The 26,379-nt window shown below is 45.6% G+C and overlaps 1 protein-coding gene across 1 annotated transcript in view; it reads right to left on the bottom strand.

Annotated features, from left to right (window-relative positions):
* Nucleotides 1-26,379, bottom strand: part of LOC135244743 (protocadherin-15-like) — a 187,824-nt gene that overhangs the window by 71,191 nt on the left and 90,254 nt on the right. Inside the window, exons 13-21 of the mRNA XM_064317270.1 lie at nt 23,250-23,456; nt 19,633-19,753; nt 18,834-18,837; nt 15,876-16,041; nt 12,590-12,783; nt 11,076-11,208; nt 9,648-9,727; nt 5,104-5,197; nt 891-1,019 (exon numbers count right to left, since the gene is read on the bottom strand). Coding sequence (XP_064173340.1) covers nt 891-1,019; nt 5,104-5,197; nt 9,648-9,727; nt 11,076-11,208; nt 12,590-12,783; nt 15,876-16,041; nt 18,834-18,837; nt 19,633-19,753; nt 23,250-23,456 — 1,128 coding nt within the window. The remainder of the gene's footprint in view (nt 1-890; nt 1,020-5,103; nt 5,198-9,647; nt 9,728-11,075; nt 11,209-12,589; nt 12,784-15,875; nt 16,042-18,833; nt 18,838-19,632; nt 19,754-23,249; nt 23,457-26,379) is intronic.

Below are 26,379 nucleotides of genomic sequence, written 5' to 3'. Positions count from 1 at the left end.
GGAAACGAATGCGAGAGGAATGGCGGAAGGAACTTGAGAGGAATCGCGGAAACAAACACGAGAGGAATGGCGGAAGGAACTCGAGAGGAATGGCGGAAACGAACGCGCGGATGACGCAAGGTGTCGTCCTCGCGCATTAGGCCCTCATTATTCCAGAGGCGAACCTGGGCCCCATTCATTTAAAGCACTAATTAAAGCTCCCAGCAGCTTAGCAGAGCTGAACAAAGCCGCTCATTACCCAGTGTCCCTCGAGGTGACTAATTATTCAAAACGACTTTTATTTAATTGGAAAATAAAAAAATAAAAAAACGGAGAAAGCAGGGCTGGGCGGCGACAGGTTTGCGCTGTCCGTCTGACGGGTTCTCCCCGGCGTGGCGGGGGGTCGCCGATGACACCACGCTCGGCAGGCGGGACCTCGGGCGCACCACGCCCCCCCCCCCAACCACGATTTCAATTAACGACAGCATTAATAATAACGAAGGTTCCTCTCGTTTGTGTATATCGCCACTCATCCGGGGATCTCTCACAGCGCATGGGGTGGATGCCCACCTCAGCCGCCAACGGGCGAGGCACGGCAGCCATTTTGTTGGCAGAACGCTCGGCAAACAGCGAATGAGGGAAATAGGGAGGCGATGATTGGGTAGCCAGGTTGACACAGTGAGGTGATAGAACTGGCAGATGATTAGGTTGCCAGATTGACAGTGAGGTGAATGAACTCGAGGATGATTAGGTAGCCTGGTTGAAACAGCCAGATTGGGCATTTTTGTGGGTCACCAGGGGACACCCCTTCTGTTTACGATAAGTGCCAGTGGAGGGACCATCTTTAATGACCACGGAAAGTCGAGACCTCAGTTTAACGTGTAATCCAAAAGACAGATTGGGCAACGCACCTTCACTTGACCCACAAACACATTTGCTTCCTCCTCTTGGACGGTGAAGTTCGTCGGCAGGAGGGGGTCAAACGTAGGGTCATTGTCATTGACATCAGTGACCACAATGTTCACAGTGGTTGTTGAGGTCTGGAAAGCAGAAAGCAAAAAAGGCAATTACTTTTGGTAATTGTGTTTGTGTGTGTGTGTGCGTGCGTGCGTGCCTGTGTGTGTATGTGTGTGAGCATGTGTGCATATGTGTGTATGTGTATTTGTAATAAAAAAAGCATAAATTACTTACATAATACTTGCATAATACTTAATATCAAACAAAACCATGGAACCAAAGCTATAAATCCACACTAACATACAGCTAATAAAGTAACTATACAATTTAACTGGTTCCACTTTTCTTTCAGTATTAGCTGTAATGTATTTGCATTATTCATATACATAATGTCCCATTTGGTTAACAGAAAACTACATGAAGAAAAAACCAGCTGAAAGTCTCTCTCACACACACACGCACACACACACGTACACGCAAGCACGCATGCACACGCACACACACGAGGATATTTAATTAAGCAAGATTTGAATTAATCCACTTTGTCATGGAACTTAAATACACAAAGCTCCACTTCTGGAGGGATGTGTTCAGAAGACAATCTTTTAAAATAAATATTATGTTGCTAGGAAACACTGCATGCAAAAAGGCATAATGCAAACATCAATTCAAGTTTTCTTTTGATTTACAAATTGTATTTCATCTCATATCTGAAAAGAGTTAGAAGTCATTAAATTTTGTAATATTTGGACAGCTTATGACCATGGTATGTTGCAAAGTGGCACACCATTGATAGGATAAATTATCACAGCTATTATACAGATATGACCCCACAAAGAAAGGGCAATATGCATATCCCCAACTGATATCAGCCCTTTAAGGTGTGACAGCACAAATACGTGATTGGAATGTTCTTACAGTAACTGAACATTCTAACGCTGATGTAACAATCGCTATACTGGCAATTCAAAGCAATGGGATTCTAGAACACTGAAAACATTCCAAAAATCCTACTCCTCAAAGGGATAAAATTAGGAGCTCTGTAGCTGTGTACATCTCCTGATTCGCTTTCACACAAACTATACAAATTAAAATAGCAGCACATCTGCATTATGTGCATATTTCTGAGACTGTATGGACACAAGTCACGGCACCGATGCACAATTATAATGGCACATGTACTTCGGGAAGAAAAAACCCCCAAAACATATAAATATATTAGAAAAATGCATAAAAATCTACAAAACAAAATCCTCAAGCTGACTGTTAAAAAGTGCATTATGCTTATTCTGCGTTTGTGTAGACAAGAGGGACACTTCTGTCACTTCTTGCTATTTAAACAACCATGTACCATAGAAGCTTGACACTCCAGCTTATGATACACATAAGGACCCTTCACACACAAGTACAGTAATCTGCCTGGATCAAGCTGCTTTTAGCCAGTGTTAAGTTCAAAGGTCAATGCTCGAGTTGGCTTCAACTGATGATTCCCAACTACACCAGTACAGGAAACACCTTAAGTAGCACACCTCATCACACACCTGTTCCACACTATAAAGGCGCCAGGCCCAAAATAAAGATGCCGTATCCACTTCACCTGAGGACAAAAACCTGTGCAGGAGGTGCTCCATGCTGGCAGAAAGTGAACAAATACCAACTCACATTCATACGGAACACTGAAAATGACTCTCAGTCTGCTTCAGCTGAACCGTTCTGTGCTTCCTTTCGTCTCTTATTCTCCTGTTTTGTCTCCTTTCTGTTATCAGTCACTCTTAGTGCACTTAGAAACATGCTGTGGTGGCTTCCTGTTCTTTAATGGATCACTAATGGATCATTAGTGGCAAACACTTAAAAACTAAAGCACAAAAGTTGCTTTCAACGATAATTGAGGATTTGCTTGTAATTCTGCATGAATCTGGTGTGTTTAAAAAAAAAAGTGCTAATTTACAGTGAAGCTCCTTCAAACGGCCGTTCACTTAAAGCTTTTTTTCTTTTTTTTTTTTTTTTGCTGTTCTGGCTGAAGTCTGGTTCCCATGAGATCAGTAATTACGTTTTTGATTACAGATGGCCCCTCGTGCTCTCCCTGACAGTGACTCATGGGTAATCTGGGAATCGTACCCTACGGGGGAATAACAGAGCACGCGGGACAGCGAGCTCCACTCACCGGTCACAAATGGGACGCACCCCGTCCTCCATTACTGTAAATCAAGCCTGACCGGGGCAGACCCCCCCCCCCCCCTTTACTGCTGTAATACAACACTCACCTCGAGCCCCCCCCCCCCCCCCAAAGCTGCTGTACAATTACCTGACCCAGGTCACACCCGCTTACCGTTTCTGCAGTAACAGCTCTGCCATCACCATCATTGCTCTAGACCTAGGCCACGCCTACAGGAAGCAAACCGCCTGCAGTAAACCGACCCAGTAAAGGCCACGCCCCCTTCTCCACGCTGCTGTAGAATTACCTCGGTCTAGACCACGCCCCCTCACTCCACTACAGTAGATTTGCCCTCGTTTGGGTTTGGCCGTCGTCACCCAAACTCATGTTAAAAGGCGGCCATTTTCAGGAGCTCGGATTCGAGACCGCTGCAAAATGGCTGAGCTGCTTCACTTCGGAGGGTGGAATTTAATCAGGGCCACAAGCCTCAATACGGCCTTTAAACAGCACTGCACAGCTTTTCTCCTTAAAAAAAAGCTTTCAGAAAGAATTCAGAAATAAAATTACGAATAAACCAGTGCTTTCATTCCATGATCAGCACTTGGCAGGAAACTGAAATTTCTATTCAATAAAGGTCACACTGTGTTCCGTGTATACCAGTAATAAAAAAAAGATCTGCCCAGCACCACAGTCATTGAGTTAAAGTAAAAAAAAAAAAAAAGACAGAAGTGTTAACAAACTTTTAATTGTTATGTGTTTTCTCCCTTTCACGCGAGAATGGTTAATGAAATATTTATGCACGGGGGTAATTTATGAAATGGTTATGGGTCTGCACAAACCCCAGGAGTCATTAGTGATATATTTTTACAATTTACCATACCCACATATTACCATACCTTCTTACGTTTCTCTGAAGCCATAATAAATTATTTGGAGACTGCTTGAACAGAAAAAAACAGAAACATGTTTAATGCCCTAAAATATATGATAATAATGAACATTATGGCCTTGAACTCATTAGCACGGCCGCCTGGCACTGTGGAAAATGCTCGGCGTCGAGCACGATTATCTTATCTCCAGCTGACCTATCGCAAACCATTATTCACTGCAAAAGTGTACCTGTGAAAACTGCCTGTGAAAACCCCACATTTATTTTCTAAAGACTTTTCCTGCCACCATTTGCTAATTAGAACCATACATCCTGAGGATAAAACGCTACTGTACGTCCTTTATCTGGCCCACGGACATCACACACCGTCTTCACACCTCTGATGCCGACGGCCTCTCAAAATGGCCCCCGTTTCTGTTTGAAAGTCACCGAAGCTAAACGCGGTTGGCAGTTTGTCCTTAAAGATTTGCATAGGGCATGTCTAGACTTATGCAGATGAAGAGCATTATTCAGCAAAGGTGGGGGAAAAAAGCAAAAAGCAGGCAATTTACCACTGAATCTAAATGCGAGACGTGTGACTGGTTGTAAAAGAAGTAAGAAATTATGATAATGCAGTGAAGTCCCTGCCTGGAAGCTCCAACCAACACTGCAGGGGAGACCAGAGACTTAAGCACCGATTCTCCTGGAGAGAGTCACGCAAGAATTTAGGCTTTACCAGGCCGGAGTAAACATCAGCGCTCACACTTGAATGCTGGGTCTACTTTCCCTCAGAATCAAAACGGTGGGGCTGTTTTGTGTGAACTGCTCATTACGTAGATGACAGTGAAAAATAAATAAATGAACAGCCAGCGAGGTAGCAGACAGGTCTCTGCATACCTCTATAGCCTGTGCACACTCGTTCAGCTGAGTAACGGTGCTGTGAGTCTAAGGGAATGTATTTTAATAGATACGGAAGCCACACAGCACTCATGCAAACTGAGTTTGCTGGTGCCAGTCAGACCGGGATCCCAGCTTCGGGACAGCGCAGATTACTGAGCGTGGGGGACAGGGGGCGCTGTTTCTCTCAGAACGGTCTCGGTTAAAGCAGAGTTGGGGGCGGGGGGCAGGGACGGGTTGGTCTTACCCCTCCAGGGTGCCCATCGGAAGCAGTGACGATCAGGGTGTAGTGGTCCAGGATCTCCCTGTCCAATGGCTTGCCAAGGATCAAAAGTCCAGAACTGTGAGGGGGGGGTGGGGGGGAGGAGAAAGAGAAAAATCAAGACTAGCAGCAAAGGCATGGCTGTCATCGGACCCTCATTGGGCACTTGAAAACCGTACGTGGCATGAATACACTCTGACTGCTAAAAATCCAAAATGACAGCCAGCTGCGCATCTCTCTGTTTTACTTTCTCCTCCAGGAGAGGCAAGTGGATGAACAGCTTTGCTCTTCCCTTTCTCCAATTCATTCACCTCAGTGACACTTCTGACGTCTAAAATGAACTAAAAACAGTGCAAGAATAGTAATGAAAAAATTAACACTTGCTTAAAGTTGTAGTTCAGAGTTAAGAGCAAAGTGCATGGAGGCAAGACTGAATTACTTCATTATCCACTGACATGTGGTACATACATTACAATATCGTATAATACATACATACTATATACAGCATATATTATAATATTACATAATACATACATAGATACTTGCATAAACCTCCCACTGTGAAGATTATAAATTAGCCAAGTTTGATACCTTTTTGGCAAATAAAATTATCATTCCATTCCTGTAATAACGCAGCGCATTCCTGTAATAACGCAGCGCATTTCTGTAATAACACAGCGCATTTCTGTAATAACACAGTGCATTTCTGTAATAACACAGTGCATTTCTGTAATAACACAGAGCATTTCTGTAATAACACAGCGCATTTCTGTAATAACAGAGCAGTTCTGTAATAACACAGTGCATTTCTGTAATAACACAGCGCATTTCTGTAATAACACAGCACATTTCTGTAATAACACAGTGCATTTCTGTAATAACACAGAGCAGTTCTGTAATAACACAGCGCATTTCTGTAATAACACAGAGCAGTTCTGTAATAACAGAGCAGTTCTGTAATAACACAGAGCAGTTCTGTAATAACAGAGCAGTTCTGTAATAACACAGAGCAGTTCTGTAATAACAGAGCAGTTCTGTAATAACATAGAGCAGTTCTGTAATAACACAGTGCATTTCTGTAATAACACAGAGCAGTTCTGTAATAACACAGCACATTTCTATAATAACACAGCGCAGCTCTGTAATAACACAGCGCATTTCTGTAATAACACAGAGCAGTTCTGTAATAACACAGCGCATTTCTGTAATAACACAGAGCAGTTCTGTAATAACACAGAACATTTCTGTAATAACACAGTGCAGCTCTGTAATAACACAGCGCATTTCTGTAATAACACAGCGCAGCTCTGTAATAACACAGCGCATTTCTGTAATAACACAGCGCATTTCTGTAATAACACAGTGCATTTCTGTAATAACACAGCGCATTTCTGTAATAACACAGAGCATTTCTGTAATAACACAGAGCAGTTCTGTAATAACACAGCGCATTTCTGTAATAACACAGCACATTTCTGTAATAACACAGCACATTTCTGTAATAACACAGAGCAGTTCTGTAATAACACAGTGCATTTCTGTAATAACACAGAGCAGTTCTGTAATAACACAGTGCATTTCTGTAATAGCACAGAGCAGTTCTGTAATAACACAGCACATTTCTGTAATAACACAGCGCATTTCTGTAATAACACAGCACATTTCTGTAATAACACAGCGCATTTCTGTAATAACACAGAGCAGTTCTGTAATAACACAGCACATTTCTGTAATAACACAGCGCATTTCTGTAATAACACAGAGCAGTTCTGTAATAACACAGCACATTTCTAAAATAACACAGCACATTTCTGTAATAACGCAGCGCGGGGAAAGCAGCGAATGCAATCTAGCGAACACAAAAAAGTTTTGGAAAAGTGCCCCATTCAGTGACAATACACCTGAGCGAAGTCTGACAGCACAATGGCAGGACGGCAGGCGCTGCACGTCGGGCTATCATCCCGGCGGGTTATCCTGGCGGGCGTCCGCGACGGTTTCACCACGCGCTCGCGATCGTGCTCCGTTGCCCTGGCGACCTCAAACAGGAAGATTTAAATCCTGTCACTTTCATATCTCCCCTGCGTGCGACGGAAACGTTTCTTTCAAAAGACATTCCTGTAGCTCCAAAAAAAAAAAAAATTCAAAAGACATCACTTGCGGTTCGTGCCGAACGTACAGCGTATCCTTGACCTCCTCCTCCGCACACCCCCACAGAAATGAGTCGCTCTACAAACGCAATTCTGCTGCTGTATTTTTAAATTAACCAGTTGAAAAAGGTTGGCAAAATCAATGCCGGGTCGGTATCCAGCACACAGCAGCGTATGGTTGAGGCATATCTTATCTCAAATGCTCATTACGTTACTGGATTATGTTAACCTGCCGGTGGAGTCTCAGAGAAACGTGTCTTTTGTACAGCAAAATTATGACCACTTCACACATCCGACCAAGTTGAATTTTTTTTGAGGGCTCTCCAGTGGCCTTTGAGAAACTCTCTCTGTGCACACTGACCTATTGATGCACTGCACACTCGCTACTGTGAGTACGTTTAAAAAGCAAAGGAAATGCACGCTCTGCATTTTTGAAATGCCATTATTAATGACACGTGCTGGTCTTCTTCTCCCTCCACAGATCCTCGAGCGGCCTGCAGCTAGAAGCTAGCAGCTAGCAGCTAGCACAACAACACAATTTACACGGAAGCACGTTTATCACAGAAGAAAGCCTACACGGAAAAATGTCCAGCGTTAATTGAACTCTAACAGAGTACATTTGAGTCCAACAGGCAACATATGTACTGTGAAAGAGTTGATTTAACACTGAATATGAATATTTCACAGTGTATTAATATTAGCAGTACATGTTGTTTATGTTGTATCCAGAGCCACTGTAGAGAACAGTATCACCAAAGCAGGCTCCATAAAATTGTTTCCACAAACAGGCTTCTATAGTTTTTGTACCTTCCAGCAATTTATCCCATCAAATCTGTCAATTAAAAAAAATAATATATATTTGACGCTGCTCATTGCACTTGCGTAACCAAACTAACGCTTTTCAGGATTGGTGTGGTTGGTGGTTTGAAGGTTTTGAAGAGGTGAGCATCATTATGGCCACAGGCTGTCAATCGAAAACTCACCATTCAGGCAATTTAGAATCTCCAATTGGCCGATCAACTGTGGGAGGAGGAAACAGGGGTACCCAAAGGAGACCCACGGGACTCGAACCAGGGACCCTCTTACCGTCGGGCGACAGCGCTGTCCACTGCACCACTGTGCCGTCCCCCAGCGAGCCCCCTGTTTGCTTAAAACATAAGCTGCTGGGACACGGCCCAGCTGACGACGAGAACACAAGCGCATTTGGACACGGGGAGGCGGGGAGAGGCGTAAATCAATTAGGAGATGTCACGAGCGCTGTCACTCAAATTCTCCACGCGCTCTCGCCGGTCCCTTTCTTCCCCCAAATTACGGGCACGGTAATTAAGCAACAAAACTCAGCCCTGGCACGCTGGCACTTTACCGCGTTTCCACGCCGATCATTTCTGACAGTCCACGTCGGCACGGGAGCCAATGAAAGTGCTTCAATGAAAAAAAGAAAGTGCTTTTCTTTTTCTGAGCTCGTCTGAGATTGTCCATCTTTCAGATTCCCGTGGGAAAAAAAAAACTGTTCAGCGCTCGCATTTGCTGCCAGTTTCTGTACGGCGGCAACACAATGGCAGCCAGGATATTAAATTATACTGAAAATAAACGAGATTGTAGCAACAGTGTTCCAAACGAACACCGAACAGACACCACGACACTGTGTACACTACTGAAAACTTTGAACAGACACTATTTAATAGATTGTGCAGAAAGTTAATATTATCTTATGCAAAGCATCTAGTCAGAACACGGTTTGCACAGCATCCAACATTGGGAAGAAATGTTTCTGGACTATCTTGTGATTTTCATTATCATCATTAAGTCCACCAATTTTCTCTTCTTAATCACGCTACCTGTACCTACATCACATCCATTCAACAATGAGTCACACACATGTTGCTTCCAAAATACACAAATGACAAGTTTAAAAAATACCAGTTTTTTTTTTTTTCATACAAGCAGATGCAGAAATGTGTACATAAATGTTGGTTTAGCAAATTATTAATATTGAACCAAACTGAGTCACTACATGCCTGGGATTATTCTTCACCCCCATCATCACAGTCTCTGCATTTCCTTTGTCCACGGTCCAAACTTACAGTAACTTTTTTTGTGACAAAAATCAAAAAATAAAAATAAAAAACTACAACAGCGGTAGAAGACTCCAGGATTAGGTACACTGTCAAAGTTAATTCCCGTTTCAAACCATTTCCAAAAACAAAGTCATGCTGCAACGGGGTGACTTCTGTGTGAGCCAGCAGTGATTCATTCTAGTCATTAACTGACTAAAATACACACAGCTTCTAAGGCCTACAATAGCAGCTGATTTACAAGTTAACCATGAAAACAGGCAGACTCTCCAGGATACGAGTTTCACATCTGTTCACCACAACTTACGTTTTAGAGAGGTTGAAGACATTCTGAGCGTCACCGTTTAGGATGCTGTACGTGATGGGATCGCCTTCTCGGTCTGTTGCCTAAAATAAAGAATATTAATACAGGTAAATTACAAGATTCCACCATCCACGCAAGGTCAGTGTAACACAGCAGGGTTTCTTAAAAAATAATAATTTCTGTATGAAGTGAAACTGAACCTTTTCCTAATTTAAATTATACTTTGGCTCAGGAGAAGAACACTGAAAATGGATCTTCTGTCCATAGCCTTACCCTGGCATCAAACAAACGCTGCTTGAGTACTGCGGCTCCACCAGGGATGTCAAGCCCCATGGAAAGATATCACATTGGGCCCCACCACCTTGGAATCATCCCAACCCCCAACACCTCCAACCCCCCCCCCCCCTTATTGAAGCCAGTAACACACAGGTATAGCATTAAAAAAGAAATATTTACTTTGAATTTCTTGAATGTATAGAAAGACCTGTTACATGCCTAAGAGTCCTTTGACAGTATTCAAAAGACAACCTATTTATTCAGACTTGCAGTATTCATTTCATATATTCAAGAGATGTTTTCAAGAATGTAGTCACACATTTAATCTATATAGTAATGAAATGACAAATTCAAACATTCAGGAATTGACCGAATATAAACCTTCATCATATATAAAGGAATCAACATACATCAGGTTTCAGTCTATATAGTATTCAAGAAATTAAATAGTTAAACGTTATATTGAAGAAAGGACTTCCACACTCAAACTTTCATTCCGTATATTGAAGAAATGACTTGTGTGCACCAGGTTAAATTCTATAATTCAAGGAACGAAGAGGGCAGAAAACGTGCAGCCATTTTTCTGAGGCAGGATCAATAATAATAAAGCAGAACCCGTTGACCTCAGCTTGCTTTTCCCATAGATCTCTGTGCTGCTGCGCGTGAACTGCACACAGGAGTGCGGTAAAAACGCTGTGGCCTCGCTGTGCTGTTTGTGGGCCGAGCGCCGATGGACTCTTAATGCAGGGCCACTGATTCCGTCTGATTTGAACGCAAGCCTTTATTTCTCTCTCCTGTGGATATGTCTGTCTATATATCTGAGGAAAATAAGGAAGTGAATGAAGAGTACATCTTCATTCACTTCCTTACAGAACAAGTACATTCCAAAATAAAAACAAAAAAAAACAATAGCTACCACATCACGGCTCATCCATTAATAAAGTATTAATTATTAGGTAAATAATATCCCAGAATGCACAGGATCATGCATGAAAATGCTGGACAGGCCTAGTGGAAAAAATTATTATGGCGAGCACGGCTTCAAGAGAGACCTCAGTGACCTTTGAACCTCATTTTGCAATGTTAAATATGTGCAGTGTGGCCCCCTGGTGGCCGTGTGCAGCAGTGCAGGCCTGCCGTTCCGTCCGTGCTCACCTGCAGGTTGAGCAGGATGGCTCCCGTCCTCATGGCCTCGCTGATCTCCAGGCTGTACATGATGAGCGGGAAGCGCGGCGGGCTCTGGTTGTTGGGCGGGAGGACCTCGATGTACACGGTGGTGATGGAGCTCCTGGTGGAAAACATCACATGCATAAGCTTTGCGTCAGCACAGACACCCTTCAGACGCTGAGCATGCTCAAAAAAGGCCCAACACATACCGGCGCCAAGCGGTGCCAAACCCCAAATCAATGCCAGATCAACAGCCAAATCAAACTTACACATGTCGACGCTCTTGGGTGACTTAATCATCCAGTCGCCTGGGTGCCCTAATACAACTTACTGCACGGCAGGCTAGCCCGAAGGCTCGGTCATTACACAGAACTCTCAACGCGTGGTCACAGCATTAACTGGAGGGTGAAAAAAACTGAATTCACTCATGAATTAAGCCTCTTGGCGCAATACAGGGAACATTATGTAAAGCGTCCTTGACTTCTGACACTTGCATTAAGAACGTGTTAGTGCCACTCCGCTGCCCTTAGGAAAACAATCTGAAGGTGTTTATATATGGGAGTTTGTAGAAGCAAGCAGCACACCAGCAAACCTAAAAAAAAAAAAAAACTAGTGAGTGATTTATCGAATTATTCCTGATTACTTACAACTAATGGAGCAACAAATCAGATTGAGGGAAATGCCAGGATACGAGCCTGCAGGCCTTGGCTGAGCTACAGTGGGCACAGTCAGTTTTTAAATGACTACCGTCACCGTCGGTTACTCACTTTCCGTCGCACAGGAAACTTAATGCAGCAACTGCACCGGCTAACGCAATAAAAAACCCAAACAAACCATATCTATCCTTCATCATGTTGTTGGAGCGGTATCGATCCCAAAAGCACCGGCCCTGACCGAGAGGAAAAATGGCGGTAAGATTAAATTGGGTTACAGAGAAGGTCCCCTGCAATTATTCAGAAAACTCCCTCATTGCCACCTTCTTCGCAGACAGGCTAGGCTGTTGGGGGCGGGCGGAATCGGGGGGGAGTAACGACAGGACACGCCTGGAAACCTCTGAGGACAGATCCATCACCGCGCACGGCCGTATCGATTTTGGGGAAAAAATAAGCAACAAGGGGGCTTGAACCGGAATGAGAAACAGGGCCTGAGCCGGAATGAGCAAAAGGGCTTGAGCCGGAATTAAGTACAAGGTTTGAGGTGGAATGAAGGACAGGGCTTGAGCCGGAATGAAGAACAGGGTTTGAGCCGGAATGAAGGACAGGGCTTGAGCCGGAATGAAGGACATTACATTACATTACATTATAGGCATTTAGCAGACGCTCTTATCCAGAGCGACGTACAACAAGTGCATAGGTTTCAAGATGTAGAGGCGCAAAAGAAACAAGGACAGAGCTTGAGCTGTAACAAAGGACAGGGCTTGAGCTGGAATGAAGGACAGAGCTTGAGCTGTAACAAAGGACAGGGCTTGAGCCGGAATGAAGGATGATGCGCGGCGGCGTTACCTTCTCTGGGCCGCGGGCGCGCCGTCTGCCGCCCTCACCGTCAGGGCGTAGGATCGGCCCACCACCAGGCTGACGCCCACCGCCACCGTGATCAGGCCCGTGCGGCTGTCGATGGCGAAGTCTCCCTGGCCTCCCGCCAGGATCTCGTAGGTGATCCTGCCGTTGGCGCCCTCGTCTGCGTCCAGGGCCGTCAGCTGGTGGGGAAAAGACGTCATCACTCTCCAGCTCCGCTCACATCACTCTCCAGCATCACTTACATCACTCTCCAGCTCCGCTTACATCACTCTCCAGCTCCGCTTACATCACTCTCCAGCTCCGCTTACATCACTCTCCAGCACCGCTTACATCACTCTCCAGCACCGCTTACATCACTCTCCAGCACCGCTTACATCACTCTCCAGCATCACTTACATCACTCTCCAGCACCGCTTACATCACTCTCCAGCACTGCTTACATCACTCTCCAGCATCACTTACATCACTCTCCACATCGCTCACTCACTCTCCAGCTCCGCTTACATCACTCTCCAGCACCGCTTACATCACTCTCCAGCACCGCTTACATCACTCTCCAGCACCGCTTACATCACTCTCCAGCATCACTTACATCACTCTCCAGCCGCTTACATCCTCTCCAACATTGCTTACATCACTCTCCAGCACCGCTTACATCACTCTCCAGCATCACTTACATCACTCTCCACTCTCCAACATTGCTTACATCACTCTCCAGCATCACTTACATCACTCTCCACTCTCCAGCACTGCTTACATCACTCTCCAGCTCCGCTTACATCACTCTCCAGCATCGCTCACATCAATCTCCAGCATCGCTTACATCACTCTCCACTCTCCAACATTGCTTACATCACTCTCCAGCACCGCTTACATCACTCTCCAGCATCGCTCACATCAATCTCCAGCATCGCTTACATCACTCTCCAGCACCGCTACATCACCTCCCAGCATCGCTTACATCACTCTCCAGCATCACTTACATCACTCTCCAGCATCACTTACATCACGCTCCACTCTCCAACATTGCTTACATCACTCTCCAGCTCCGCTTACTTCACTTTCCAGCATCGCTCACATCAATCTCCAGCATCGCTCACATCACTCTCCAGCACCGCTTACATCACTCTCCAGCATCGCTTACATCACTCTCCAGCATCACTTACATCACTCTCCAGCATCACTTACATCACTCTCCACTCTCAAACATTGCTTACATCACTCTCCACTCTCCAACATTGCTTACATCACTCTCCACTCTCCAACATTGCTTGCATCACTCTCCAGCACCGCTTACATCACTCTCCAGCATCACTTACATCACTCTCCAGCATCACTTACATCACTCTCCAGCACCGCTTACATCACTCTCCAGCATCACTTACATCACTCTCCAGCACTGCTTACATCACTCTCCAGCATCGCTTACATCACTCTCCAACATCGCTTACATCACACTCCAGCATCGTTTACATCACTCTCCTGCATCACTCTCCTCATACACACACACACGTGGTTTATGAGAAATTATACAAACATCATACTGTGAGGACTATGCAAACACTTAACTGGATCACCACTTTGAGGCACATTAATGATAAACATACAAAATATGTCTAGAAAAAAGATCTAATAACTGCTATATCAACATAATCACTATTATCCAGATAATCTATGGTAATCTGAATGTATCCATCTTAATTTACTGTACAATGTTTCATTTGAAAAATATGAAAAAAAAAAACACAATATATGTAGCAAAAAAATGTGCTTGTTAAATCATATTCATTTAGTCTGATATTCAGAGCTTCCAGTTCAGACAAGAGCTCAGAAATGAAATCTTTCAGAAACTTTTCTCCTGCCATGATGCCTGTTCCACACCGTGGAAATTATACGCCTAACCATACCTGTCTATCCTATACACCTTGACAAATACACGCATGCAACACATTCACACTTGCTCAAATGTTCCAGTTCCGTAGGATGAAAAATACATTCACATGCAAACATTACAAAAATGTATATAATGTGTGTAAATAATATACATGCATCACATGCTTATTCAGTTCTACATTCCGTTTTCTGCAGTATATGTAAAAACTACAGCTCTAGAGAGCAATTGAAAAGAAACAAAAAACACTTATTTAGACCTGGAACTGGATAGTCAACTACTCAGTCTGATTCAAGAACACATCTGATTTGGTCAAAAGACCTACTTTTGTTAAATAACATCACAACAACAAGTAAACACAGCACTCAAAATAATTTGCATACGTTTATCATTAATCGCGAGCGGGGCCACTCGACTCGGTGCTAAAGAGCTGAACATTTAGAGGACGCGGAATCAGGACAGCACAGAGTGACGATGGTGACCCCAAATGACCCCAAACACCCCAAAGTCCCTGTGCTGTCCCGATCCCTATGGAGGTGCCAAAGGTAACCCCAAATAACCCCCAAACACCCCAAAGTCCCCGTGCTGTCCCGATCCCTATGGGGGTGCCAACGGTAACCCTGAATGACCCCAAACACCCCAAATTCCCCATGGTGTCCCAGCTCTCTTACATTTAGTAGCTTAACCTTACTGATCTACACTCCAGTGCGCATTTACTATCTGTCAGTCACATGAAAAAAGGGCCTGAATCACATAAATCCCTTTCTTCTCATCATTAACTGCGTATGGAGACGTGTAGGCAGTCACGTGTGCTGCTGTTGGACCCCGACCTCATCCCACCCCAAAACCAAACAGTTGATTTTGGAGGCAGACCAAATCCTGACCTGTTTTTTTTTTTCTCCTGTATCGGTCGTTTTTTCCTGAGCACGTCTGAGCGAGGAATCGGGACCGTGATCAGACTGCAAAGCAGGAATTATCTCCCCCCTCCGCCCCTCCCAAACCGCACCCGGCCCGGAGGAGGCTTGCTGAGAACTCAGCCAAATGATTCCCCAGCAAAGCCATTTGCAAATTAGGCGGCTCTGTCTGCCTCTAAAACACACACACACACACACACACACACACAGAAACATCCTACGGCAGGGATCAGCAACTCACGGTCCTCGAGGGCCGAGAACTGCTGGTTCTCCACCCTCCCTTTGCCTGGGGGTCAGGTGTGAAGACAGTCTGGCCAATCAGTAGCACTAATTACCCGGGAGAAAAAGAAAACCAGGGCTGGATTTGGACTCGAGGGCCGGAGTTGATGGTCCCTGTCCTAGGGGCTGATACTGCACTAGAAGTGCTGGACTGCTCGGCGCAAACGATGAGTGAAACACTGATTACCTGTAGTACTGGCTCCCCGGGCTGCATGTTGGTGTACACGTTGACGCTGTAGGAGACGTTGGAGAAGCTTGGCGTGTTGTCGTTGGCGTCCAACACCAGTATGTTGACCGTCACGGGAGTGCTCTCCTGTACTCCGTCCGAGGCCACCATCTTGGAGAGAGACATACTGAACTTGAAGGGCCGTGAACGGCTTCCAGTGGCCTGCTTATTTAATAGCCTTTTTAATGTGGGGAAAAAAAAAAAAAAACTAGCAGAAGCTCAAATGTCATTCCATACCACAGTGTCATCACAGCTCCCGACCACAGAAACCGACTCAGCAGAGCTAATAAATTTTGATTCATAAGCCAATATTATCCCGAGCGCTTTCTCCGGAGAATGCCCTGCGCAATGAAAGTCTGACACGTCGCTCAATGGAGCCGGATAAAAGCCTCGCCTGTGTGTAAATTCAACAGCCTGCAGTTATTAACATCCTCTGCTGTTTCTGAATCAGGTGCTGTCACAACACCCTCAAACCCCCCCCTGAAGAGCGACGGCCTCTTCGTGCAGTGCTTTTCCTAAAGAGACCCGGCCACATCTCCTCTCTTCATCCTTTCCTCTCCAATAGCGACCTGGCAACCCAAACCTCTTTGCATGAATCTCCCATAGACACCTGGCAACCCGCGCTTTGTGCATTAATCTACAATAACGACCTGGCAACTCAAACCATGTGCATTAATCTACAATAGCAATCTGGCAACCCAAACCTGATGCATTAATCTCCAATAGCGACCTGGCAACCCAAACCTGCTGAATTCATCTCTTATAGAGACTTGGAAACCCAAACTAGATGCATTAATCTTTTATAGGGACCTGGCAACCAACACTCCTTTCATTAATCTCCAGAACAGATCTGGCAACCCACCCACACACTGTGTACTAATATCAGACACTTAAAACTGAAACACCCTCCATGAATCTCCAGTAGAGACTTAATAACCCCCAACATGTGCATCAGTCCCTCATACTCACCTGGCCATTCACCTTAATAACCTGAATAACTACCTGGAAACCGAACACCTGTGCCTTTCGCACAGCTGGAGAACAGCTGGCAGCGTTAGCTACGTAATGGAGTATTGTGTGGGTTACAAGCAGCCGAAACAGCATTTAATTATTTAAATACAATTTAAGGCACCCTTAATGCACTTAGAATCTTAAAGTAGAAGGATTTGGCCCCCACTGAAAGGGGACTTTTCAAATTTAATAAACTTGCAATAATTTGTTTGTTGCGATGACTTACGCGTCACAAAAAAAAAAAACATTTATACATTACAGCTGGATATTAACTGAAGGAATTTATCTGGAATGCCTCGAGGGTACAACTGCTTGTTCCCCATCTAAGATTCAAACCTGCAACCACCGAGTCATAAGCCCAGTGCCCCGCATCCATTGTACCATGTCCCCCCTTTTGTATGAGTTTATGGCTGACATACACTGAATTTCTGAAATAGAAGGATATAAATTTGGGAGACTCTGGTCTTTCTTTCCTCTACAGTTGAAGAGCACATTTTCCCCTTTCAAAGAAAAAAGAAGCAGCAAATCTTTTCCAGAATATAAAATCAATGCTGATGACAGAAATTGGTGTTAAAGACCAACACCAGCAAGACCGCTGCCCAATGAGTCACGTGACAATTCAGTTTAAACCAGAGAGGCCGGTTGCAAACTGTGTTGCCGCTGACATCATCATCTGAGCCGGTGCAAATTAACGGAATCACAGCTGCTTGGAAACCTGAAGGACTCCCCAAAGCAGCTCTCCTCCCGCTCCTCCAAACGGACGCAGCGCACGAAGCGTTCGCTGGACGGAGCCAAGCGGCTTGGCGGAAGATTCTCCGTCAGCGGATTGGACGGCGATGTGTCTCCGGTCCTGCGGCTGAAGAGAGGCTGGTTTCCAGAAGGCCTAACGGACAGGTGTTCCAGCCAATCCCCTCTTTAATCCAGGGGCAAGAGTGGATGAGGAGGGGGGGGCTGAGAGCCCAGAGCCCAGAACAGAAACGCTCGCGGGGGATTGGCTGATCAGAAAGACGTGTTGGATTGGCAGCGTGTCCGGGGGTGATGGTGGATAAGGGGGAGGGGCAGGGAGCCGAGAGCCCAGAACAGAAACGCTCGTGGGGGATTGGCTGATCAGAGAGACGTGTTGGATGTATTTCACGAGTCGCGGCGTGGCGTGCAGCCGAATTACTGTCCGGGGATTCGCTGCGTCTGAACGGGCCTCAGATCTCTGAATGAAGAGCCAGGGGATTCTGGAGGGAGCTGCTTACTCAGATCCAGTTCCCAGTTCCAGAGCATGGGGGCTGGGGGGGGGGGGGGGATAAGTAGACCGCATCTAAAAATAGTGCTCAGCTGAAGATTTTCAGTTCCCTGCTCGTGCCGTTCCTCCACTCGAGACTGACGGGCGCCTGGTGCTGTTTCTGCGTTTAACGGCCACCGCCAGCGTCCGTGCAGCGGCGTTAGCGGAGAGGCTAATCCGCTGGGGCTCGTTAACCGCGCGCGGTCTCCAGGGCAACGCACGTCCAGCGTGTGCTGAGCGTTTCCCAGGAGACGCGCGGGATACAACGCAGGCCGACGTCCAGGGGCGTAACCACAACCTAAAAAGAGCTCAAGAGCGTGGGCTGGGGTGAGGTGAGGTGAGGAGAGGTGAGTTGAGGTGGGTGGGGGTGGGAAGGGAAAGGGTGGGGGTGGGGGTATGTTCTTTTTCCCTTTAATTTAATCATTTAATTGAGGATGAGTTTTATGATGTAAATGCTGTACACGTGCCTCCGGATTTGACTTAAAGGTTTGAAAATATTAAAGACCATTCAATTCCTCCCCGAAATGAACTGAACTGATGTTCTCATTAAAGATTTAAATTAAATACAGGATTTAGAAATGGACATGGAAAGTCATTTCTGAGGACACGACCTCGGTGTCCTCAAAGGTAGTTACGGCTCTGCCGATGTCCTTCCCGGCAGAACGGCGGCCATTTGCAATCATCCCTGATGAAGGTGGCGCAATAAAACCTGCCTGAGGGTCCTTTTCAAAGATGCGACTTCCAGCCAGATCACGTTCAGTCAAAATCACCATTATAATCATTTCAGTAGATATACAGTATCATATATCATACAGGAGTAAATAAAACAAATATTAAGATACTTTTTATTCAGTTTCTTCACTCTGACAAGTCAAAGAAAAATAAGCCGATGAGCCAGTGTAGTTTTGTCTCAACAGGTGGACAGGTGGACAGGTAGAGAGGTGGACAGGCAGACAGGTAGAGAGGTGGACAGGCAGACAGGTAGAGAGGTGGACAGGCAGACAGGCAGACAGGTAGACAGGTAGACAGGCAGACAGGTAGAGAGGTGGACAGGTATCAGAGAGGTGGAGGTGACAGACAGCAGGTGAAGTGACAGGCAGACAGGTAGAGAGGTGGACAGGCAGACAGGTAGACAGGCAGACAGGCAGACAGGTAGACAGGTAGACAGGCAGACAGGTAGAGAGGTGGACAGGTATACAGGTAGAGAGGTGGACAGGTGGACAGGCAGACAGGTAGAGAGGTGGACAGGCAGACAGGTAGACAGGCAGACAGGTAGAGAGGTGGACAGGCAGACAGGTACAGAGGTGGACAGGCAGACAGGTAGAGAGGTGGACAGGCAGACAGGTAGACAGGTGGACAGGCAGACAGGTAGACAGGTGGACAGGCAGACAGGTGGACGTATAAGGTCACAGATGACAGGTGCCAGGTGTCTACCTGAGTTGTGGTCTGCCGATGGTCCCGTCCCCAGGGTCAGGTAGCGGGTTATCCCAGACGGCGTCACTTTGAAGATGGTGATGAAGTTGTCCAAAGATATTCTCACCATGGGATCTTTTGTCTTTAAAAGATCGTTTTTGAAGAAGAGGTTACCATGGTTACCATGAGACGGGCAGCGGTGGCAGGGATTCGATCGACATTTGTCCTTAACTCCAAAAAAAAGCTCAGCTTGGGCGAATTTTAGTGATCGGTGATGTTTGTTAAACTGTTTGTGAAGAAAAAGAATTCTATTTTTGTTTTTAAATGCGAGTCAAGGACAAGTTAAGGACGAATGCGAGTCGAACCCCAAGCTCTATTATTTCTGTAAGCGTGTGATTCTAAATAGTTTATTTATTCTAGAATCTAGGTGGCCTCAGAGATAAATGGTAGGAAATGGATTTAATCATGGCACAGCTCAGAATGTCCCAAACGAACGATTACAGTGCAGAATATCTGACTGTCCCAGAGACACCTGCCTGAACCCCGTCCCAGAGACACCTGTCTGAATCACATCCCAGAGACACCTGTCCCAGAGACACCTGCCTGAACCACGTCCCAGAGACACCTGCCTGAACCACATCCCAGAGACACCTGCCTGAACCACATCCCAGAGACACCTGCCTGAATCACATCCCAGAGACACCTGCCTGAACCACGTCCCAGAGACACCTGCCTGAACCACGTCCCAGAGACACCTGACTGAATCTCAACCGGTCACAACGACAGGAGTGAACTGACAAAGCGCTATAATATCAGGTGCTCCATACAGCTGGAAAAACACATAAGTGGCACACATTGAGTGCTGGAATTATAAGGTTATTTGTTATTTTTTGTCAAAGAAATGAACTGCTAATGGGAATGGTATTTCCGATGAACTGTTCATGTGCAACAGATTAAACAATGGAAATAAAATTTTCAAAACACGTCTGGACTAACATATGTGCAAAATGATAACAATTCGAATTAGAAATGAAATTCAAAAGCCTATAAATCTTGAAACTACACAATCTACACATTGTGCAGTTATATGCTCTTTAAATGTGGTGACTATCCATTCATCCATTATCTGTACCTGCGAGAGCCTATCCCAGCATGCACTGGGTAAGAGGCAGGGACACACCCTCCAATTCACCTAACCTGCATGTCACTGGACTGTGGGAAAACCAACACACAGACGGGGAGAACATGCTAACTTCGCACAGAAAGGCCCAGGCGGGGATTCAAACCCTTTTGCTGTGAGGCGACAGTGCTACCCACTGCTCCACCATGCCACCCAGAATATCAAGCCAGAGAGTAATATACCTACACATACAACATCATAAATCAAACAGTCAACATGGAAAGATGTTAAGACTGTATATTACACAAAATATGAGGGTGAACAAGGTCTCTTAAAACCATAATGATTTTTGTTTGCTCTGGTAACTAGGGAAAACCATTAACCGTGTGATCCATTACATTTGCACCAAGGAAAAACATTCTGCTACATTTAAAATCTCTGAAAACGGTCCAAAGAAATCCAGCTATTGAAATTTAAAATCTCATCAGTGCGCTGGGGACCTGTTTTCCAGTCATGCTCGACTGTTGGGAATTAGATATCACGATGATTTATTTGACAACGAGCAAATTCCAGCAATATCTGCATTAGCTGAAGTGCTCTGTCTTTGTTTTTAAAAGGCTTACTTTCATTCATTATTTACACTACACGGCACTGCAAAAAAAATGAAAGATATCCCTGAGCATCTAAGAAATCCAGCAATGAATACAAACCTTTTATTTAAAAAAACATCACAGAGATATCTGGGTGACAGCAGCAAGTAATTTTAGGAATCACAGCCAAACTGCTAATATACTTATTCTGGTGTGTCGGCTTGCAGTGGGTGTCGTGACTGTCTGTTTAATGTGAATTTCAACCTGTTTGAAAAAATGCCAGGACAGTCTGAATCTCTACACCCATCTCAGCGCCTCTGTGGACTTCCAGAACAAACGTCAACAGCGATCGGCAGGGTACCTTCATGAGTTCAGCTGATAAAAACGCACACCTCATTCTAACCTGACAGTATAAAAATGCAAAATGCCAAGCAGAGATTTTTTGGCACACTCACATTGGGGGAGGAACCCCTTCCGGCAAACAGAAAACAATCCTCAGACTTTGCCAGATTTTGTTTTTCTGTTCCAGTCATTATTGTGCAAGCGTGTCACAGGATTATTAATGGAAGCCTTTTTCCTTTGATTCTTTCAGACACAAATTCTAAACATGTCAACTCTCCGTCGTGGCAGCGCGGTTGAGATAAAGTATTGTGGCGTTTGCCGACATCATCAATATTATGCCAGGGGTTGCAATTTGATCCAAAGACATTGGTTAAACTGCACAAATCGCCGCTCACAAAACAATCACTCAAATGCAATCTAAAAGATATTAATCTGCTGTTCCTACACCTTCTTGCACAACCTACTCCAGCTTCTTAAGGTTGGTGTCAAAATCATAAGTGCTACAGTGTGCTGTGTGTGACATTACTACACCATGCAAAACTTACCCAGTGCTGTTTGCTAAAATACATGTTGGTGTTAACCTGGCATTAAATAAGTGTATTTAAATGTGTTACTGTACAGGAAACGTGGAAGGTAAACAATATTTTAAAAAATCACAAAGAAGCAGGATTTCAAAAACATGCAAAGAATAAAAAAACTGCAAAAGAGTCAACAAAAAAAATAAATACAGAGAAACACTGCAACACAGAGACCAAAAAGTCTCCCACTCCAAATCAGCACTGCACTACGGAAGTCCTGAATACGTACAGGTGCAGCGCCAGGCGCGAGCTGGAAGCAGGAGGCAAAAAGACAGCTGTGATGTGATTGGGAGAAAATTCTCCTTCTTGGTTAAGCGTGGTTCTTGAAATTGAATTTGTTAAAACTGAAAAATGCCTGTAAAGTTCTATGAGGATTTCGGAATGAATGGATGGAATGTCAGTCCCTCGCTGGAATTGATCGTTTTATTTCTCTCTGTGTTTGGCTCGCATGCACAGCAAAGCACTTCAAGTCTCTTTTTAACCGAACGCAGTATGAACATGACTCAGTCACTGTAGAAATTTAATTATAACAGACTCTTCATCCAATATAGCAAATTCAAAAGTATGTAGCAAAAAAAAAAAAAAAAAACATCTGTGAATCAGTAGGTTAAATAATGATGATTAAATTTTAAGGCACTTCATAAGACCTGATTAATTCTGCCTTTTGTCTTTATGAATTTGTGCAATTATATGAATTTTAGTTATCAGCCATATGTTCAATTTCAGATCTAGTTTTTTTTCTTTGGCTAGTAGTTGCATACCTTGCCAGATATCAAGCTTTGTGATTCTGTGAAATACATGCACGTGCTCTTATCACCTATATACTGAAATTCTGATTACTTCTGTTACTGTTTTGGTCATTTCCCGACGTTTGTAAAATCACTGCCAACCTTACCTTTGACATTACTGTCAGCATTACAGTCAACTTTGTTTTCACATTACTGTAAAGTCTGCATGTGCAAAATGAGAACATCAGGTCTGCAGGCAAGCCTGTGTGATCCGGCCTACCTCCTCAATGTCATTGTCCAAAGCGATGATGCCCAGGGGGTCGGTGAGGTTGGCATTGCTGGAGATGGTGGTGCCCACAGGCGCGGATTCGATGACGAAGCCCTGGTACGTGGACACCTGGAAGTACGGGGCCTGGTTATTCTCATCCAGCACCTCGATGTGCAAACTAGCGAAGGCAGGGAGGGGGTGGCCATTATCCTGCTCCGCCTGGAAAAGAGAGAGAGAGAGAGAGAGAGAGAGAGAAAGGGGGCAGAAAGAGAGAGAGAGAGAGAGAGAGAGAGGGTTAGAGACACAGACAGCAAGAGAGGGAGAGAGAGAGAGAGAGAGAGAGAGAGAGGGGCGAGAGAGAGAGAGAAAGAGAGATAAAATACTGCTATTACCAGAAAGAATGGCATCAATTACATTTGGCATGCAACATCCGCTCCCCCTACACACACACACACACACACACAAACACACATACAAATGCACACACACACACACACACACACACATACAAATGCACACACACACTAACACACACTCTCTCTCTCACACACACACACACACACTCTCTCTCACACACACACACACACACACACACACACACATACAAATGCACACACACACTAACACACACTCTCTCTCTCACACACACACACACACACACACACACACACATACAAATGCACACACACAAACACACACACACATACAAATGCACACACACAAACACACACACACATACAAATGCACACACACACTAACACACACTCTCTCTCTCACACACACCACACACTCTCTCTCTCACACACACACACACACACTCTCTCTCTCACACACACACACACACACACACACACGCAATCAGCCCTTTTGTTGGTCTTCACAGAGAAAGGCCTTGCACTCAGTCTTGATTGGATGAATTTCCGCCAACAACCTTAAGTCTTCATAATCAAGACCCAGCGCTATCTTTCCTCCACCCTGGTCTCTCGGCTGGTAAATGGCACACAGCGGATTTATAAATTGAATTAATAACCATGTGCTCCGTGGCTGCTGATTTAATATTAAGGTGTTACAAAGTCAGATTTTACTGAACGGAAAAAAAAATGCTGATTAAAAGGCTCTTGATTGACAAGTGGAATCGCACTGGAGTCAGAAATGCAGACACCGGCACCTGCTGTCAGACCAGGCAGTGAATGGTGGGCATAGCAAGTGGAGCGGGTAAGGTGCAAATGTTCAGCCAAAATAAACGTAAAGGCAGCAGTAATCACAGGTGCACTAAAATCTCTGCTTTCCGTTTCCTTAACTGATCAGGGGAGGTCAGGAATAAGCCCAGGGAACACGGGGTGGGAGGGGGGGGTGATTCGTATGTGGGCTGAAAGTCCTCTGCCCCACGGACTGCCTCGCTCTGAAAACACTTCCCTAATCCTTACGGCTTCGTCACATAATCTTTTGGCTGCTGCCCCCCACGGGGTACAGCTGCCGTGTTTTTGAGACGCAGCCATTTCCCGAAATCCCTCGCACAGCCGGGGATGAGCTCGGGGACTCTCCGCGACGGGACGGGGCACAGGAGCCGCTGGGCTTTGTCCGAAGCGCGCGGGCCAATTTTGGCGCATTACACAGGTGAACGCGAGTAGGACAGGGGTAATAAAGGGGAACAGAAGCCGGGCCAGGAGAACAACTCAAACAGCCCCAACACGCTCATTAGCAGCCTGGTATCTCTGTTACGCCATGACAACCCAAATGTGCCGCTGAGCAAGTTCCTGTGCCTGAGCTCTCTGGCTTACTTAAAATACAGCAGCGTTAATGCTCCCGAGCTGAAATGAAAGCGCTGGAACTTGTGATTAATTACCCCTAAAAACACCTGACCACGATGCTTCAGCACAGCTGTCAATCACGCAGCGTGGGAGGGATCTGTCGCACACTGCTCTGCATGCGTTTCCCAGCATGCTCGCACGTTTCCCAGCATGCTCGGGCGTTCCCCGGCATGCTGTAATCTGCAGTGGAACAGCGTCACAGTGAAACAGCCATTAAAAAAAAACTAAAAACGAGACAGAGACAGCTCTCTTTCCACTGCTTGCTCAGGACTTTAACACTGTCACATCTGGAGACAGAGAGAGAGGGAGACGCATAGGCAGAGAGAGAGAAAGACAGAGAGAGAGAGAGAGAGAGAGAGAAAGACAGAGAGAGAGATGGAGAGAGAGTGGAAGACACACAGGCAGAGAGAGAGATACAGAGAAAGAGGGGGATACTGAGAAAAAGAGTAAAGCTGACATATTCATAAATTACCTCAGAATAGGATATCTCTAGGATCGGTTTTGTCTTTCAGCTCATAACCGATAAGGTCAGGATATGGACTGGGTGGCACTGACTCCACGTCAGCACTCTTGCAGTGTGGGGGGGGGGGGTGGTAACAGCAGATGTGACACATATCCCACCACACCCGTGAGAAAACAGTGGACAGACCTCCTCTGCAGACTGCCGAGGATAAAAACCAACCTGCCACATCCCAAAACCCAGATCGATATCAGCATCGCTCTGTTTGCCATCCTGACATTGATCTACGCATTGACCACAGCATGCATCATTTAAAAAGGCTAAGCTCCTATTTATGGCCAAAATACAAATGCCACAGTGTGACGTGTGGAGCTCTGAGCGTGGATCAGGGCACAGATCAGCGTGGATCAGCACACAGAGCAGCGGGGATCAGCAAACAGAGCAACGAGGACCAGCACACAGAGCAGCATGTGTGAGCAGCATGGATCAGGGCACAGAGCAGCGTGGATCAGCACACCGAGCAGCATGTGTGAGCAGCATGGATCAGCACACAGAGCAGCGTGGATCAGCACACAGAGCAGCATGTGTGAGCAGCATGGATCAGGACACAGAGCAGCGTGGATCAGCACACCGAGCAGCATGAATGAGCAGCATGGATCAGCACACAGAGCAGCGTGGATCAGCACACAGAGCAGCGGGGATCAGCACACAGAGCAGCGGGGATCAGCAAACAGAGCAACGAGGACCAGCACACAGAGCAGCATGTGTGAGCAGCATGGATCAGGACACAGAGCAGCGTGGATCAGCACACCGAGCAGCATGAATGAGCAGCATGGATCAGCACACAGAGCAGCGTGGATCAGCACACAGA

The sequence above is a fragment of the Anguilla rostrata genome, chromosome 18 (genome assembly GCF_018555375.3).
Source record: "Anguilla rostrata isolate EN2019 chromosome 18, ASM1855537v3, whole genome shotgun sequence".
NCBI lineage: Eukaryota > Metazoa > Chordata > Actinopteri > Anguilliformes > Anguillidae > Anguilla > Anguilla rostrata.
The sequence above is the reverse complement of the archived record's forward strand: the minus strand, read 5'-3'. Positions and strand labels throughout refer to the sequence as shown.